This window comes from Monomorium pharaonis, chromosome 3 (assembly GCF_013373865.1).
Source record: "Monomorium pharaonis isolate MP-MQ-018 chromosome 3, ASM1337386v2, whole genome shotgun sequence".
Classification (NCBI taxonomy): Eukaryota; Metazoa; Arthropoda; class Insecta; order Hymenoptera; family Formicidae; genus Monomorium; species Monomorium pharaonis.
Genome location: NC_050469.1, coordinates 18739133 through 18758325, shown reverse-complemented (window position 1 = coordinate 18758325; position 19193 = coordinate 18739133). Strand labels below are relative to the sequence as shown.

General features: G+C 32.1%; 1 protein-coding gene and 2 long non-coding RNA genes across 3 annotated transcripts; 2 read left to right on the top strand and 1 right to left on the bottom strand.

Moving 5' to 3' along the window:
- Positions 1-2359: 2359 nt before the first annotated feature.
- On the top strand, positions 2360-8634 carry LOC118644747. The gene is made up of 10 exons (XM_036284074.1): positions 2360-2384; positions 3609-3719; positions 5944-6131; positions 6353-6514; positions 6758-7021; positions 7115-7174; positions 7264-7422; positions 7560-7774; positions 8127-8286; positions 8370-8634. The coding sequence occupies exons 2-10, from the start codon at positions 3667-3669 to the stop codon at positions 8477-8479; spliced, it is 1371 nt and encodes a 456-aa protein (XP_036139967.1). The 5' UTR covers positions 2360-2384; positions 3609-3666; the 3' UTR covers positions 8480-8634.
- Positions 8635-10106: 1472 nt separating this feature from the next.
- Positions 10107-12501, top strand: LOC118644750. Its single transcript, XR_004962514.1, has 2 exons — positions 10107-10488; positions 12179-12501. It is a non-coding gene; the product is annotated as an uncharacterized LOC118644750 (long non-coding RNA).
- LOC118644753 lies at positions 10495-12170 on the bottom strand. Its single transcript, XR_004962519.1, has 3 exons — positions 11985-12170; positions 10959-11776; positions 10495-10636 (listed from the first exon to the last, which is right to left on the bottom strand). It is a non-coding gene; the product is annotated as an uncharacterized LOC118644753 (long non-coding RNA).
- Positions 12502-19193: the final 6692 nt, after the last annotated feature.

Below are 19193 nucleotides of genomic sequence, written 5' to 3'. Positions count from 1 at the left end.
GGACTTAAAGTCAACTATTTTCGGGAAATTAAAAGTCGCCTTTTTATGTCCGACTTTTAGTCGACTTATATTGTCAATTTAATTCCCAGACAACACTTGTGTTCAATTTTCTAATTTTTAAGACATTTAAATATTATCATATTAAAGATAATAAAAGAGATGTTACGCTCTATTTATTTATTTGAATTACGCGGTTTTTGCGTATTCTGTTCCGGTTTTGGTCATTTCCGAGTTAAAGGTTATAGTTCTTATTCACGACAACGCGGCCGTAGATGGGACGTAATTCGCTGACGCCGCATTTTTTATCAGGTAATCCTTTGTATTATTTAACAACTTTTACCAAATGTTAAATAAAATTAATCATAGAAAATATTTTCATATATAATTTTTTTATATTTGTTAAATATAATACATATAATTTAGAAAAATATTTAGCTCATAAATTTGAGGTTATTTTTGATTACGCGGGTTGAATGTATTATGCAAAAATTGATGATAAATGTATAATAAAATATATGTAAAAATATAATTATTTATTTCTTTAAATTCACACAGATGGAGAAAAATGCCTCTTATGGACAAACGCAAAAATTATTGCAAGAGGAATCAATTTGCCTCGGTCAATGTTACAATGCTTATTGTTCAGTTTGGATTTTGTTTGCAAAAATGTATAATAAAATTGTGTACGATTTATTATCAAGTGAATGCCAGAAAAATAGGATATTCTTAAAATTTAGAAAAATATGAGGATGGAGGTCACTAGGTGACAAATTGAATTTGCTGCAGCAGAATGTGGTAAGTAAAAAATAATCTACAATGCAAAATGTCTGTTTTGTGGTAGGTTAGGATAGAACTTGCGTGTGTAAAAGATGTTAACTTTAATAATTATGATTCCAGTGGCAGAGCATTTATCAATGATTTCAAGACTATTTATATGAATTTGGCAGCGGAAGCTTATCAGATCTTGTTGGCGGAGCAATACAATTTAAAAGTCCCGCAACTGTGTTAAACGCAAACAGTTTGATGTCTCATTGTATAATTATATTGTTAAAATATGCGGAAAATCGACTCAGTGCAGTTGGAGTGAGCACGTACGTATTTTTCTTTAAAATTTTAAATTAATTTATGTACGTTTCATTTTTTTTATGTTTACTCTTTTCGAGAAAATATCAAAATTTAACAATAAATCTATTTTATATAATAATTACAAAAGTTTGTAGGTAGTAACTAATTAAATGGTTTAATAATAAAGTTAGAATTAATAACTTTTAACTTTAATTTTAAATAAGTTTATTTTTAACTTCAACTAGTCATTTTTAAAACATATTGACTTTAACTCATTACTTTTTTCTTAAGTTCAAAATTTACCTATGTAATAAAAAAAAATACATTTATATATAAAAAATTTTCATTAAAATTTTAAAGAAATCAATATCAGATTTGATATAGGAAGCAGTAGTATTTTTTAACTTTTTTTTATTACAACACTTTGTTTATTTTTCAGATCTGAGTTGGCGTCAGCCGATAAACAAAGGAATTGAAAGTTGGCATCAGAATATACTTGTACCACAGAATCCGAAGAAGCAGCAACAATAAAAATTGGAGGATCGAGGTCACTAGGCGACAAATTGAATTTGCTGCAGCAGAATGTGGTAAGTAAAAAATAATCTACAATGCAAAATGTCTGTTTTGTGGTAGGTTAGGATAGAACTTGCGTGTGTAAAAGATGTTAACTTTAATAATTAATATCTTGAATATGTGATCTATCGAATTAAAATTTTAACATTTAAATTAAATATTTCTCTAATAAACTTCTAAATATATAAACTCCTACACGAAGATTTATCGATAAAAGCTATTTGTGATATAACTGTGATACAACTTAATAGAATAGGAATTAGAATAATACCTTTAATAAATAAATAAAATAAATATCTTTAATAATATTCAATATAACAATGTGTATAACAATGTATTATAATATATTTAAAGATAACTAAGTTTGACTAAAAGAATATCTTTATAAACATTTAAAGGCAAAATTTATTTATTTATTTATTGAAATTTATTTATTTTAGATGATTTATTTTCTATAAAATAAATTTTTACGTTTTTTTTGTTAATTCTAAGTTGTGGATTTCAAAATTCAGGCTTATGCAAAATTTATAAAAGAGATCTCGGATTAAGTCTTTTCTTTTTGACAGCGTATATTATGAATACATTATAATAAATGTGTTTTAGACATATTATATATTGGAATTAGCCGCTTCTTATAACAAGACAAATGAAACATTGATACGAAACGTTCTTTTGTTCGGATCTTTCGTTGGGAACACGCTACGTTTTCGTCGTTGAAGACAATATTTCGATTACAACAAAGAAAAGTATGTTAACAATATTTTATATATATAGAAATTTTTCCTCGAAACTTTTATTACCATATTATATATATTTTTTTATCAAACCTTGTCTTTTGGCTCCGTTTTATATTCTTTAACCAAATCTTAACCTCAACTTAAATCTTAACCTGAGCACGCAGATACGTTGCAACTATTCGTAATGAATTCCAATCGAAATTATGTTTTTTCTAGAAAACACAATACAAATGTAGGGAATCCTGAAGGAAAAAATTGTGCAAAAATTACTGCACAAAAAATTACATGTTTTTGTGTATGAATTTGTGCAGATTTTTGTACAAAATTTTCACCTTTAGAATTTTTCTGCAGAATATTTTGCAAAATTTTATGTAATTTTTTTTTAAGGTAAAAATTACATAAAATTTGGCAAAATATTCTGCAGAAAAATTCTGAAGGCAAAAACTTTGTATAAAAATCTGTAAAAACTGCAGAAATTCATGCACAAAAATATGCAATTTTTTGTGCAGTAATTTTTGCATAATTTTTTCCTACGGGATAATAGGACAATTTCGATCGGATTCTATTTCGATTAATTTCATAATATGTGCCCTCTCAATCTAATCTATCTCTTTACTTCTACACTGTATCTCTATAATCTATACTTCTAACCAACATGAAATCAATAAATTTATTAAATCATTTTTCTACTAGCGGGCCTGTCAATGGTTTGCATTTTTTGATCAATTTCTTTCTTTACTGGCAATGTTCTTTTAAGCGTGGTCTACAATATATGAAGTAAGCAGTAAGAGCAATATAAGAAGTAAGAGTAGGTTTAAGCAGACGTCATCCCTATTCTCATGCCTTATTCTATGCTTACTCCATGTATTGTAGATCACGCTTTATATTCTGAAAGTTTTACACCGTAAATGAAAATTATATAATTGATAGCTAAATAAAGTGTCTTAAATTATTACATGTAAATATACATGTAAGCTACATAGCTTTAGGAGTGAATTGTTCTATTATTGATTATTAATATAAAAGAACAGTAATCACTTGAAAAATAATTAAATTAAATATACAATTAATAATAAGCTATACTTACAAATGATATAATATAATTATATATAAAATGATAAAATCTCTGATAAAATGAGTAAATTATTTAAATTTGGATATATAAAATCTCTGAAAATGGGTAAATTATTTAAATCTGGATATATAATATTGCAATAAAATTATTATTGACAGATGCCGAAACATTTTCGGGAATTGTCTTCGCGACAAAAAAATCGGCGCCTTCAACAATATGAAAGGCAATATGAGCGTCAGCCAATTGTACATCATGTCGATAGACCTACGGTCAGTATTGGAGTCGACTTAGAGTCGCTAGCTGATATGAGAGAGAGAGAGAGAGAGGAGGTGCCTATAATACAATCTATTCCTGATGACTCTGATTCAAATAATATCAATGTACTTTCTATCGATGTTTCAAATTCTGACTATGTTGAATCGGAGGATAAAGAAAATACTGATAAAATTCCACAGCTTTCGAATTGGTTATGTTCTTGGAAACTAAAACATAACATTACTCATACTGCTTTGTCAGAACTGTTAAATAAATTGCGTACATGTGGTCACAGCGATCTACCAAAGGATGCAAGAACGCTTTTAAATACGCCGAGAAATAGTATCGTAGAGGTATCGGCAGATAATACAAGTTTTTTTCATTACGGTTTGAAAAAGGCAATAATTGAACAATTGGCACGCACAAAGGTCATAGCGGAAAAAGAAATTATTATAGACTTGAATATTGATGGACTACCGATATCAAAAAGCAGTAAAAGTCAAATTTGGCCAATATTGGGCAAAATTCACGGTGACAAGGCATTTATACCATTTGTTATTAGTGCTTATCATGGGTACTCGAAACCACCTTCTATAAATAATTTTTTAACACCTTTTTGTCAAGAATATAATAGTCTCCGAAATACAGGACTTATTTTCAATAAGAAAAGATACACTGTACGAATTAGAAGTGTAATTTGCGATAGCCCTGCAAGATCATTTGTAACTTGCACAAAATCACACAACGGATTCTTTGGATGTGGAAAGTGTATGCAAGAAGGCACCTATATAAATAATCGTATGTTGTTTTTGGAATCCAATGCATCTCTTCGGACTGATCAAAATTTTAACAATAGAGTACAAGAAGATCATCATACTGGTGTATCTCCTTTCGAGTCAATACAACTGTCAATGGTTTCACAGTTCCCTTTAGATTACATGCACTTAATATGTCTAGGAGTCATGAAGAAACTGTTGCAATTGTGGATAAGTGGATATCAGATATCAAAGTTAAGTGGACGAAAAATAGCAGAGTTGTCGGAAAAATTAATTGCAATGTCGAAATGGGTACCTAAGGAATTTGCTCGAAAACCACGTTCTCTAGATGAATTGACTCGTTGGAAAGCAACAGAATTGCGACAATTTGTACTGTATCTTGGACCAGTTGTGCTGCTAAATATTTTGTCTGAAGAAAATTTACTGCATTTCAATGCACTAAATTGTGCAATACGGATATTGTGTCATCCAACAGATTGCTTCCGTAACAATAAATATAGCACAGATCTACTTATTCTATTTGTTCAGAAGTTTAAACAGTTGTATGGCGAAGATGCTATAATTTACAATGTGCATAATTTACTTCACATAAGTAAAGACGTACTGATGTTTGGACCACTGGATAATTTTTCTGCCTTTCCTTTCGAAAACTATATGCAGTCAATAAAAAAAATGTTGAGAAAGGCCGATAAACCATTACAGCAGTTATATAACAGAATTTCGGAAAATTATAACCAAGTAATTCAATCTGATTGTAACAAATCTAGTATACCTATATTGAAAAAGAAATGTTTAAAAGTTCCTCCAATGAATTGTACCAATGCTTATAGTACGATTCAATTTAGCGATTTTACATTGACAAACAAGACACCCAACAATTGTTGTTATATGAAAGATAAAACAATTGTTGTTATTGAACATATTTGTTATAACGAAGACGGAAGAGCCGTCATTATTGGAAAAAAATTTTTGACGAAAAATTCTTTGCCATTCTATCCTTGCGAGTCACAGAATATGGACATATATGTGGTAAAAAATTTATCGGACTTAGTGATGTGGCCAGTCACAGAAATTCTGAATAAAGCCGTTCAATTTCCGTTTAAGGATTTAACTTCATGGTGCTGCATGCCATTATTACATTTATCATAACAATTTTTAAACTTTATATGATACGCGTGCTTCTTTATAAATTGCGGCAGAGATGCTAATCCTGTTTACATTTGTACGTATTATTTTATTGACAATAAACACATAGGCTGCTTTTCTTTTAGTGATACAAGTCTACGCAAATGACGTCGTTCTATCTTTGGCATTTAATGAATAACAAAGACAGACCGACACTATAGTGTCGACTTGTGTCACTAAAAGAAAAGCAGCATTATTTTATTAAGATATATTGTAAACGTTATAATAAATTTTAATTTACGTGTATATATATATATATATTCATATATTTTTTCAGAATGGCGTTTTACGTACTGCTATATGATGTGTATTGCATAACAGTACCAACGATATGGATAGACTTCGAGCGATCAATATTTAAAATGCCAAAAAAAAGTAAACAGCTTACTCAAGCCTGCATAAAACAGATGCCGCCGTGTGATGATTGGGACGAATTAACATTTCATAAGAGCTTTGGTCCTTATGGTTTGTTTTACATATGTATATCTTGAATCAGTCGCACACGATGCTTTTTTCCTGCGGATTGCTTGCGATTTTCATAAATTATTACTACAATTGCACCACACATCAGGATTTCTAGTAATTAACTACATCGTAAGCAATCCAGCATGAAAAATAGCTTTGTGTGCGGCTAACTTTACATAAAAATGTGAAATTAAATTTATATTTATTTAAAAACGTTACAGAAACGTACCAAAATGCACGATCGGTCGAAAAAGTAGTGGGAGAAATGTCAGCGTCAGATGATAATATTAATAATATTAATATACAGGCATATGATAAGTGTAATGCTTCAAAGAAGAGGCTTATAAAGAAGAGAAAATTGTATGGCGACACAAGCAACGAAGGTATTTATAGAATACATTTCTATAAGAAATTTAGTTTATGAAGGAGATCCCTCAGCCGTCGACGAACTACCAACAAAATTACCATTTTTGTCCTATTTTCGTCGCATTTATTCGTTAATATATCTACATCAATATATTGCACATAGATTAATTTTGTCGGTACAGACGGCTGAGGGATTTTCTTCAAGTTACAATATAAATCTTTTTTTTATATATAAATATAACAATTTTGAAAATTTTTAGATGAACCAAAAAAGATGCGTCTTAAATTGCCCTCGAATTATATTCCACAAGTAGGAAGTGGATATGTTTCTGACTTGCAGCCTAAGATTAATAAAGCGATCACTAAACCAGGTTCATGCGAATCCAGTGACTTAAATCAGGCCGATGATACTCCAAATTCTGATAATACTTTTGATTCTAATTCACTGCTGGAAGATGATTCTTCACAAGAATTGTCAGATTTCTCTGACAATTCTTGTGAAGAAATACAATACAGTAACACAGGTATCATATTAATTGCTATATTTATATTGATTGGAAAAGCTGTATATAAAAGTAAATGTTGACATTTTTTATATTTTTTATATTGTTTTTTAGAAACGCAGAAAGCAATAACAAACTGTGGTCATAAGCAAAAAAGTTACAAAACTGTAAAAGGTATATTTTAAATTTTACGTAATATAAATTTTATAATGAATATGAATGTTCATAAATAATAAATCTTACATGTTTATATTTATTTACAGAAATACCGAAAACAGTAAAAACCAATTGTGTGGGACAGGAAAAAGCTTCAACAGCTCAGCCAAAAATAATGTCAGCTGACAATACAGAAGAATTTGGGAACGAAATTTGGGACGAAAATTTGGGAAACCAATCTAATGATTTAGAGCACACATGTTGTGGTAAATTTTGTTTTATTTACGTTACTAGTAGATATAATGCGAAACAAAAGAGATTTTTATGAATAATGTGCAATGATAATAGTTTAATTCAGTAAATTTAATTGTTTATTTTAATGCTTCTTATTTTTCTTGTTTAGGAATATGCCGGCGTGGTATTAATGCAAAATTAGCTATACTGGAGCGTAAACTTAATCGAATTATTCATCTTTATGAAAATAAACAAGAAGTACAAAATGAAAGAGAAGTGCAGGTGGTCGATTTCTCTCTCTTACCAAATTTGCCCCTCACTACGGTGGAGAGAATTGAAGCGTTTAATAATCAACTGGATAGAGCTGATGTTCGGCGACAATTTGTAAGTATCTTGTTATTTACAAATTATTAATGCGAACATGCATTATGATTACGGTAAATGAGGTGTCGAGATTTGAAACTCGCTCTATTTATCATAAAGTAATTTATACTTAATTTAATAATTGACAAATTAATATAATTAATTTATTATAATATTAATTTTATAGAATGTTTTAATTATTTAACATAATATTAATTTAGTTAGTTAATATTGTCATTAATTAAAGCCATCAACGCAATGAAAAAAAGAATAAATAGAGCTAGTTTTGTAATTATATATTATATAATATACATATTATATAATATCATAATGCATATGTATTATATTAATGTGATATGAAATATATTTGTAGATTCAGAAAATGTCACAAGTGGGCGGAGAAACAGTCGCCAAAAATGTTAGAAATATAATGTCGCAAACTATTGGTTACGAAGTTGCGCAGGCATACACGTGGACAGGACAAAAAAATAAATTGTCTCTAAGAAAATCAAGACTATCCGATACAATCATTGGTATTAATTTAATATTTTTATTATATATTATTATTTTATTATTGTTATTATATTATTATAATTTATTATTAATACATTTATAGAAACTGTATTGATGCAAGGAAAAAGCACCGTGAGTGAAATAGAAAAATGCATGCAGGAATGGTTGAGACGATCTGGTGACAGGATACGAGCAATATTATTAAAAAAGTGACATTTTACATTACGATCTGGCGACAGGATACGGGTGATAAATTGTTTAAAAAGTAATGTTATATTTCAATCCATATATTCTAAAATATATATTTTATATAATATATTATTAAATCTTTGTAAAAATAAAGAATAAATATTGTATTACATTGTATGTTAATATACAACATTGAGTAAGTTTCCATCGAGAGTACAAATCGGGTCAAAGTTGGACCAATTAACCAACGGCTATATATGCTAATCATAACGGAAATTAGGTATTTTTGTTGTAACCAGCATAACTATTGGCTAATTAGCTCGACTCTAACACGATTTGAACTCTCGGTGAAAACTTACTTATTGTAACGTATTTTATTATTACCCCAATTATTATAATTATTAATGCGAAAAATAGACTATAAGTCAACTTAATGTTGACTAAAAGTCGACTTAATGTTGACCAAAAGTCGACTTAATGTTGACCAAAAGTCGACTTAATGTTGACTAAAAGTCGACTTATAGTCGGTTTAAAGTCGACTACAATGGCTGACCGAAAGCCGACTATAGTCGAGTCATTTGTTGGCTTTTAGTTGACTATAAGTCGACATTCAGTCTGACTTTAAAGTCGACTTTAGACTTCTTCTGCCGACTGACAGTCGACTAACAGTCGACTTGGTGTTATGTGGGAATCCATTACAAATAACGTTCAACAATTTAATTTTCTTACAATAATTTGTATATTGCTTAAAACACGTCATTTGTAATGGGCTATACCAAAATTTTACTTAATATTATAATATATTTTAAATTATTTTCTTGTTTCAAACAATTTTATACACCTATCCCAGCAAACACCAAATATAAATGAAATATAACGTGGGAGTAACATGTAATGTAACAAATGTTACACTCTATTTATATTATAGTTACGAAACTTTACTACATATATGTGATGTAACAAAGTTATGAAGCTATAATATTACTCCGTTATTTGTATGTTACAATAACCGAACAGTGATGTAACCACAATGTTGCGTGGTTACACAATTGTTTTATTTATGTTATATGGATATTATAAAATTTGAATCTTGTGAGACTCTAACCTTAATCGCACAACGTACATCTCGTGCTATTAGGCGCTCTTTCCGCTAGTGGATGCTATAATGACGAAAGAGAGACGTTGTTTTCTTGCAACTTGACTTTAATCAGGTAATCCTTTATGTTTTTTAAGTCAACATTTATTGAAGATTATATAAAAAGGTGTAGAAAATGTTGCTGCATTTAATTAACATATATTATTTTTCTTATGTATAATATACATCATAAATAACTTATTATAATCTTTCCTACATGTTTTGTAGGTTATGTTTAGTCAGCAACAACATAATAGATTTATAAGTTATAACCGCCTTTATATATTTTTTATTTTTGATACTACATGTTAATTCGATACAACACATGTATTGTGGAATTGACGTACATTGATAATTATACATTTTAGATCCATCATACAATTTCGACAAAATTGTATACGCTGCTTATTCGATGCATTTTTGCACAAAATGAACAAAAAAGTATGGCAGATAAAAGTTCTACTGCATCTTGCGAAGCAATAAATTTATCGTTAAAGTTAAAACTAACAGATATGTATATTATCAAACCTATTATTGACAAAATACATAGCGATATGTTTCCTGTTTTGATCCGCACAACTACATATTTTTATATTTAAATAATGTATTTCTTAAGTAAATTTAAAGATAATTTATTATTTGGGCTGCTAGTTTTACATACATTTCTAGTTACAAAAGTCACCTAGCATATGTGTAAATCATGCAATATATAAAGGCAGTTATAAACTTATAAATATAATTTATAAAGACGTATCATATTAAAACTAATTTTATATTACAGGATTCTGCCAATTATTCTTACATTATTCGGACAACTGTTCTTCTTAAAATTTAAAAGAACGTAAAGAATAACTGAAGTTTATAAAAGCTGAAGAAATTTTCACAAGGATTAGAACAGGTAAGAATAAATTATAGCCATTATATGTTTTTAGAATAAAACCCAGCAAATTAGAGATGGAAATAATCAAATGTTCCATCTCAAGTTCCACTTTTGTGCACATTTCCAGATAATCATACGCACATCCACTGGTCATTCTTAAATTATTCTATAAATAAAAATATCTTATTTTGTCTTTCGTCTCATATATGCCTATTTTGTAGTCTTTCGTCTTATACATGCCTCAATTTACAAACAATTAAGTTAGAGAATCAAAAATATAAATAAAAATTCTGAATGTTATTATTGTGAATGTATGAAGAGAATTGTATTAATTAGAATAAATTATTTCGGGAACAGAGTATTTAAATACTTACTTTTTAGTTTTTAATGTAACTAAGAGCAAACTAAGAGCATTTATCAGTATATTTCTGAGGCGTATATCTGGCTGACACAAAATGCATGACAGTTACTAAATGACTAAGACCTACAGATGATCCTTGACATTCATAAACATATTTCCTATATTACAGCCTGCGACCACATCATCGGCAGATTAGTTGAGTGATATTAGTCTGTATACTTTGTTGTAATTGTTTCAGATCAGATTTCACGCTTTTTATTTATTTCAGTAATCTAAAAAAGATAGTTGTACGATACCTTTAAGAGCCACACAGTTGCAATACAATATTAAAATAAAATTATAACATTTGTCATTATTCTCTTACCTAGCCTGCCATAAGATAATGCCATAAAATAACATACTTGAAGAACTAGGAAGTACGCCTTTAGATAATCCTTTTGATATGAATTGCTCTGTCAATTTTCTATACATATAATGGTTCGCTGAGCTAAAACAGGGATGAACTTCGGTGAATTTTTTATCAATAGCATACATCAGCTTACAAGAAAGAGAATTTTGGTGTAACAGCCAACAATTTTTTAATAATGTATTAATAAAATTTCTTACTGTTTCTCTTTAAAATTCGAATAATAAATATGATAATAATGATATGATAATCTCATCAAATTGCTTGTTCTTTATTAAATCTTTTGCAAAGGTTTTCTCGGAACAAGTTAGATTGTAATAGATACTTTCTCACACAAAAAATAAATTGTTCACTTCATCCTATAACTTTTTTAGTAAAATTATGTTATTTGATACCTTCAAGGTCCACATATTCTGTTCGGCACACTGTAAATTCCAAGCTGTGAGGTTGATCTCTCTTTTACATCTTTCTTTCCTTACTCGTCTACTCTTCTACTTTACGCTCAAATAGTGTTTCTTCCTCTCTTGCTTTTAATATAACTAAAAATAAAACATAACACAAAGTATTCATCTTATCTCAGAATACAAAATCTTATCTCCATACAAAAAAATAAAAATTTTGTGAGACTTATCTGATTATACAATCCATAGTGTTAGACTAAACTTTAAATTAAGCACAGCCGTATTTCCCTTCACGATGTAAAATATGCAAATTATGCATAAAACTGAAAACTGACTCGCTACTAACCTCGCGCACATCATCATGTTGCGGCGTTGCGTGTGCAGACGCGTGCACTGGCGTGCAAAATAGCGAGATGCGTACATGCGCATGACAGTTCATTCGTACCAATCCGAATATTCTAAATACGTATTTAATATTCTATATATGTTTAGTGTATTGGCGAGTGTTATATAATATTATTTATTACTTTCTTTTTACAGAAAACTAAACTCAAATGGAAGCGCTTGCACTCTTATGTCACTATCATGTCCTGACAATTTCGGATTTTATAAAACTATAGGAGATGTTGTGATTGACGTTGAGATTGTGATTGACATCTGGAGCAGAGCTATAATTTTGTTTAACATTACGTGAAGTTTATTTAATGTTTTTCTCTTATTTTCCCTCGTTTTTTGTTTTTAAAAGTTATTTTTAAAATATTTTACTAATCATAAAGTATAATATGTATATATTTGTTTAGATATAAGCCTATTTTGCTGATAAATATGTGTTAAATATATTAAGAAGTTTATTAAAAAGACTATTTTTAATGTTATCTTTTTCCTTCATAATTATATCTATTCTTTATAATTTTAGCACTTATAATTTCCAGGAAGTCAAATTCTTAAATTCATTTTACATAAAACAACGAAATTGCATTCAAAGAGCATTTTTTGTTTTATGTGAAATTAATTTAAGTACTTGACCTCCTGGGAATTATGTGCTAAAATATATACATGTACATATATAACAACACTGTATTTTTTATAACAGTAATATAATAGTTCATATTGCCATTACAAAACATCTCGGTTATGGTTATCTAACAGTTCAGTTCTATGTTATATTTGTGTTATATAACTACAACATCACATGAGTGGGAAATTATAACTAATAGGAATGTTACATGTAACGTTCATGTAATATTATCTGTTACATTCCGTTTTATTGCAGCAATGTAATGGTTATATATTGGTGTTTGCTGGGATAATTAACAAAAATGTTTAGTTTTTATGTTTAACTCGTAACATTATTAGCTGAAAATATTTGAACAATCAATAAAAAATGTATAAACAATATTTTTTCTTATTTCGAAATAATTAAAAATATACGTTGTATAAATTTTATTGATTATTACGATATACATATTACATTTGCATTGTTATCTTTACGATAATATATATCTGATATTTCAGGACGTCCGGAATGTCTTTCGGACGTCCTATTGTTGTGATTTAACGGGACGTCCGGATAACATATATTTCGGACATCCCGCGGACATCCGAAATACGAGGACATAAACAGGACTTTTCAGGACACATATAAGACATCCGAAAGACGTCCGTGTGTTGTGTGGGGAATTATAATGTAATAAAAAAGAGACAAAAGCGTTAATTAAATCTTTAAGAAACGTAAATTAAAACAAAACAAAGAAAACACACTTATCGAAACAATGTGGTATATATTAATAATACTAAAAAATTATAAAAATTGACATTAAAAAATTTTTCTGATTTTATACAAACAGAGCAAAAACAAACTTTTTAATAAGTTATTCCACATGCTATTTTGCACGCATATGTAAAAATGAATAAAAAACTAAAACTTCATATTTATTCATAAAAATATAAATTAACTACACATATTTTATCCTTCTGACCCAAATAGCACAGTTCCAAGGACGTCCATTTTAAGTCCAATTCAGGTCCGCATGTCCATGGACATAAAATGGACATTCATAGGATATCCATTATTAAAATTAAAACGGATGTTCTATTCAGAACGTCCTATATGCTCGCTCGATATCTGATTTATGTCCGCACTTGGACCTTACTTTTGTATAATTTATTTTTATTATTTTTATTATGTAATCTAAAAGAAATATTGTAAATTATATATATACAGGGTGTCCCAAATCTGGTGTGCAATACTTCATGGAAAGATAGACGGGATCGAGATGAACATAAACATCCAATATAGTCTTGGTTAGGTCTATCAATAATCAAGATATAAATTTTTTAATTTATGCGAATGAGAGCGCGCCGAAGGAAGGGCTCGAGCCGCTCGAGCCATAGCACGGCCTACTGTCTCAAGCATTGGCTGCCGGCGGCGGCGGGGGGAAGAAGGAGAAGCGTGGCGTCGTCGCCGTTCCCACGTCTCGCCGCAACCGCGCCTAAGCTCGCGTCGATGGCTGCTACGCATACTCGCGATTACATGACAAGATTATAAATTATTAATAAAAATATGACAAATTTAAATCGTAATAAACTTCTGTAAATAAGAAAGTCAAAAGAGAGAAAGCGATGGAAACGTATGAATCCTGCAAATAATATAATATTTGCCGCATCAAATTCTCTTATCGTTTTTTATGGAATATTCAATTAACGAAGATTTATCACGATTGATTCTTTATACATTCTCCTTTCGTAACCATCTTATTAGAAAATTACAAAATGCACGAAATACTATCCCTAATATACACTCTTTGTAAAATAACACGATAGAAAAATATTCACGTTTGATCTAAGGACTTCAGGATAAATTATTCGATGCGACTTCTACGGTAATTATAGGTAATCAGAGATCAATGTTATGTCAAGTATCGTTAGTATGGTTAACTACAAAGGATTTTCTCTTGTATATGATAGAGAACTTCGAGTTTCTTCTATCGTTAATACATTCCCACTAAACACCAAGTTACATGTAACGTACCTGTTAGTTGTAATTTCCCACTCAACAATGTAATTGTAATATAACACGTGTGTTATATTGCAATTATATTATTGAGTGGGAAATTACAACTAACAAGCACGTTACATGTAACTTTGTGTTTGCTGGGATTATAAGTCACTGAAAATCTGTCGTAATTAATAATGCAATTAAAGGTAGAAGAAACTGTAAGTTTTCTATGGTTATAAAAGAAAATCCTTCGTTGTATTAACAATACATGATATTAAACATTAATTTTTAAGCATAATTATCGTAGCATCGCGCCTAAGCTATTGTGAAATCGTTACATCAAGAGGGAATATTTTTTAGTGTTATTACAAAGAGTGTAACATACTATGGATAAGTATTTCGCGCATTTTAGTATGACACCTCTCTCTCTCTCTCTCTCTCTCTCTCTCTCTCTCTCTCTCTCTCTCTCTCTTTCTCCCTCTTTCTTCCTCTTTCCCTCTCAAGCACTACGTAGTACACAAATACAATAAATATTACCACGTTTAACAACATTATTTTGTACTATTTTGTTTTTGTATATTTAATTAAAAACGCGTGCTACTGCTACGCTTTAGAATAGATCTGGGAATTGTATATTCCGAATCTATGTCTAGTGTGACTCGCTTCTCATGGCTGTTTCTCTTTTTCTTTTTTATTACAACAACAGTTATTATTATTGCTAGTATTATTACAATCACTGTTCCGCTGGTAGCCGTTGGATAGATAAAGTGTGGTGACTGAAAAATTGTATTCGGTTGTTCATTCAATTTTTTGTCCATTTCGATATCTTTCTTTATCTGTCCGTGGTCTTTACAGTAAAATGTTACAGTTTGTTTTTCCTGTACGGAATATAGCCATGAGTGCGAGTCGCCTAAGGCTATCCAAAAACTATGATTAGACGCTATGTTTTTAATGTTACAATTTTCGTGATATCTATCGGTTTCTAAAAACGTTTTGACTTCACACACGGAGTGTGGATTAATCCTGTTCGCAGGATAATTTCGCTCGCATAGGTAATCTTTATTTATCTTCATACAATTTTGTAAATCGTTGCGCGGTAAGGTTATATACGTGTGCTGATCCCCGTCTATCGCTATGGTCGGATACCTGATGTCTATTACAGAGAATGTGTTATTATGTTCTGGCACAGGTAGTGCTATTACGTTTAACATTTCGTATTTTGACGTCGATATTAATGGAAAACGCAAAATCGTGTATATGTTTACGCTATCGCAGTATGCGCTTACAAGTGCAAATTGTTCAATAGTTGACCATTCTTCCTGGTTTGCTCTAAATGGAAAGTAGAGTCCTTCCGGGAGTTGAGAGTTCGCATCTTTAAGTAGTTGTATAATATGGTCTATAGGCGTTAGTCTGGGGTGCATTATACCCCTTTTTAATAGGGTGACGTAATCTAAGACGTCCTCCGCATCGCGAGTTAACTCTGACAGTACGGTGCTGATAATTATAAAATTTGACTGTATGTTGTTTGCGCGTTCGCTCTCTAGTAGTTCTAGCTTGAGATTTTTGGTTGCGTTCGCGAGGAGGTATTCGTTATGTTGCACTGTCTTTTCTGTCTCGTCGATGTGTGCTATAGTTGCCTGTATTATTTTTAATTGGTTTTTTACTGCGTGCTGTGATGACTGTTGTGCGTCATGTAGTATTGCGAGTTGTTCGTCAATTGTCTTTTTGTCGTCGGCGTCCATTGTACCGAATAGCGATTTGGCTATTGAGCCTACTCCGTCGATCAGTCCTCGTTTTTGTACTGTCGGCGTTTTATATGTGTCAGTTATTCGCAGGATCAGTCGATTTGTCCTCTGGTATTCTTTGGTGATGGCAGCATTAAAGCTGTCGCATATAGCCTTATTCATTACCGCGACGATTCTACATAAGTTGTCAGTTTTCTGTACATATTTTTCGATTTGCGTCAGTCTTTTTGATAAAGACGCGGTGTTTATCTTAATTATTAATTTTCATTGCGATTCTATTGGTCGGAGTCTACCTATCTTCTCATAGTAGATGATGAGTGAATTTTTCCACTTGATACAGCGTGTCACTTCCTTGAGCTGCTGTTGCCAGGTATATGCATATGAGAAGTCCCCTGCAAGGTGGTTTATTATTACTACCTTGCATCTTATTAATCAGCATTATTTTATCTCGTCGACGTGCTCTTATTTAATTGTGCGTGAGAAGAGGTGTAATGTTTATCTATCTCAGCTAATGTTGCCTTTGGGTCGACTGTCTTGGACTGTTCTAAGATCAGTCTTGTCCGAGCTGTCGTGCAAGATATTTTTTCTTACGGTTCGCGAGAAAGGAAAGAAAAAGTAGAATATGCAATTATTAGTGCCGCCGTCGCCACCCCCGTCGCCTAATCCGGGGGTTATTGCTTTAGATGACGCGTCTCCGGACGAGGGCGAGGTTGTTGGCATTTTTGAGGACCAGGTGGAGGACGCGGCGGAGAATGAGGGCTCCGAGGAGGAGCAGAGTGATGTGTCCTCCAGTGAGGATGAGGACGATGCCTCCGAATCCGGGAGTGCTCCATATGCTTTTCCCCCATCTCCCGGTATGATAGACCGGTTGCTGGAGGATGTCGGGGTGTCCGACTCCGAGGAGGAGTGGGACCGAGGCTTCGGTGCCCTGGAGGAACGCGGAGACTTTCTAGGGGAGGGGGGGAGTGAAGAGTCTGAGGAGTAGTTACTAGAACCTCCTCTCTCTTTTAGTTTTTTAATTTGTAGTTCGTAAGTTATAGTTTAAGTGTAGTGTTTTAGTGTTTGTTCCTCCCCCTCTTTGGTTAGTTCCCCCCCCCTTTTTTTTTGTTTGTGTGCCATTCGGATTCTAGTACGGGATGGATTACTCAGGCGGTTTTCAGCCTGGTGAGTGTATTTTTATTTATTTATTATTATTTCTACTTCCTGCGTTAGCATGTGTGTATGAATGTGTGTATATATTATTTTATACTCTCTCTCTCTTTTGTTTTTATTTTCGCATTATCCCTCAATAAACGGTTTAATGCGATTTACGTGTACGCGAACTGTCCGTCTTCCCCTTTTTACCGTATAATTAACATGCGAATGTCTTTCGGTAACTGTATAGGGTCCGGTCCATTGCGCGTCTAATTTTTTAGAACGTCCTCGGCGAAGCGTTTCGTCGAAGAGTAGAATTTTATCGCCAATTTTATAATTAGTTTTCTTCACGAATCGATCGTAATAATCTTTCGATTTTTGCTTTTCATCTCTTATATTATCTTTGGCGATACTATTAGTGGCACGTAGTCTCTCCCGTAACTCGAGCGCATAGTCATCGTAGCTGTACGTCCTTTTAGGCGGCTTGGCTAGCGCTGTAGGTAATTCGGGGGGATGCCCGTAAATTAATTCGAAGGGAGTATACCCTGTTGCGGTGTGGGGGGTGGTATTATAGGTGTAGTTAGCATACGGAATCCACTCGTCCCAGTCCGTCTGATCTTTATTAATGAAATGCCTTAGATACTCGGCTAAGGTTCGATGCGATCGCTCTAATACGCCGTTGCTTTCAGGGTGATAAGCAGTCGTCTGTATCTTCTTAATTTTGAGCAACTTGCAAGTATTCTTAAATACTTCGCTCATAAAATTAGTTCCCTGATCCGTTAAAATGCATTCCGGAATTCCATATTCTAAAACGATTTTCGTCACGAATGCCTTACTTATGGTATTCGCTTCTTGGTTAGGAAGGGGCATAGCCTTACTAAATTTTGTTAGGTGGTCCTGAAATGTCAGCAGGTACCGATTTTCGTTGTTTGTTATGGTTAACGGTCCGACGATATCCAGCGCGCACTTTTCAAAGGGTCGGCTTGGTGTATCGGTGATAACTAGCGGTGCTTTAATTCTGCGAGAGAGTTTATTCTTCTGACAGAGCTCGCATTTCTTTATGTATCTCTCTACGTCGGCTGTTAATCCATGCCAGTTGTGTTTTAGGCGTATTCTTCTTATTGTTCGCTCAATTCCCTGATGTCCTCCTGTCGGGGCATCATGGTATTCATATAGAATTTGTTTCTTTTCTTCTTCAGTATACTCCTGTATACTTTCATTATTTTTTATCGGCGTGCTTAGTTGTGTGTGTACACTGTCTTCTTCGAGCGCGAGGATCTTATCCGAGTCTTCCGTAACGTGAGCCTCCCGCTTCACGTTTCGACTCAGCGCGTCGGCGTTCGCGTTCGCTCGACCGGCCTTGTGTATGATCTCATAGTCATACTCTTCTAATTTTAATCGCCATCGAATCAGTCGCGATCCGGGGTCATTTACGCTAAATAACCATGTAAGTGGCTTATGGTCTGTCACTATTTTAAATTTTACGCCGTACACATATGGGCGGAAATGCTTAACAGCCCATACGATTGCTAGCAGCTCCTTTTCGGTAGTGCTATAATTTTGCTCCGCGCGATTTAACACTCGGCTTGCGTAAGCAATAGGACGGTCGCTACCTACCGGTCCCTGTGACAGGACTGCTCCGATAGCATAGTCGGAAGCATCCGTGGTCACGTTGAAT

What these genes read in the sequence shown, in the direction of transcription:
- LOC118644747 (XM_036284074.1), top strand. Translation starts at nt 3,667, where the DNA reads ATGAAAGGCAATATGAGCGTCAGCCAATTGTACATCATGTCGATAGAC. An exon ending in ATCATGTCGATAGACCTACG is followed by an intron (nt 3,720 to 5,943) that starts GTCAGTATTGGA and finishes ATATTTTTTCAG; the next exon opens with AATGGCGTTTTACGTACTGC. An exon ending in TGGCGACACAAGCAACGAAG is followed by an intron (nt 6,515 to 6,757) that starts GTATTTATAGAA and finishes GAAAATTTTTAG; the next exon opens with ATGAACCAAAAAAGATGCGT.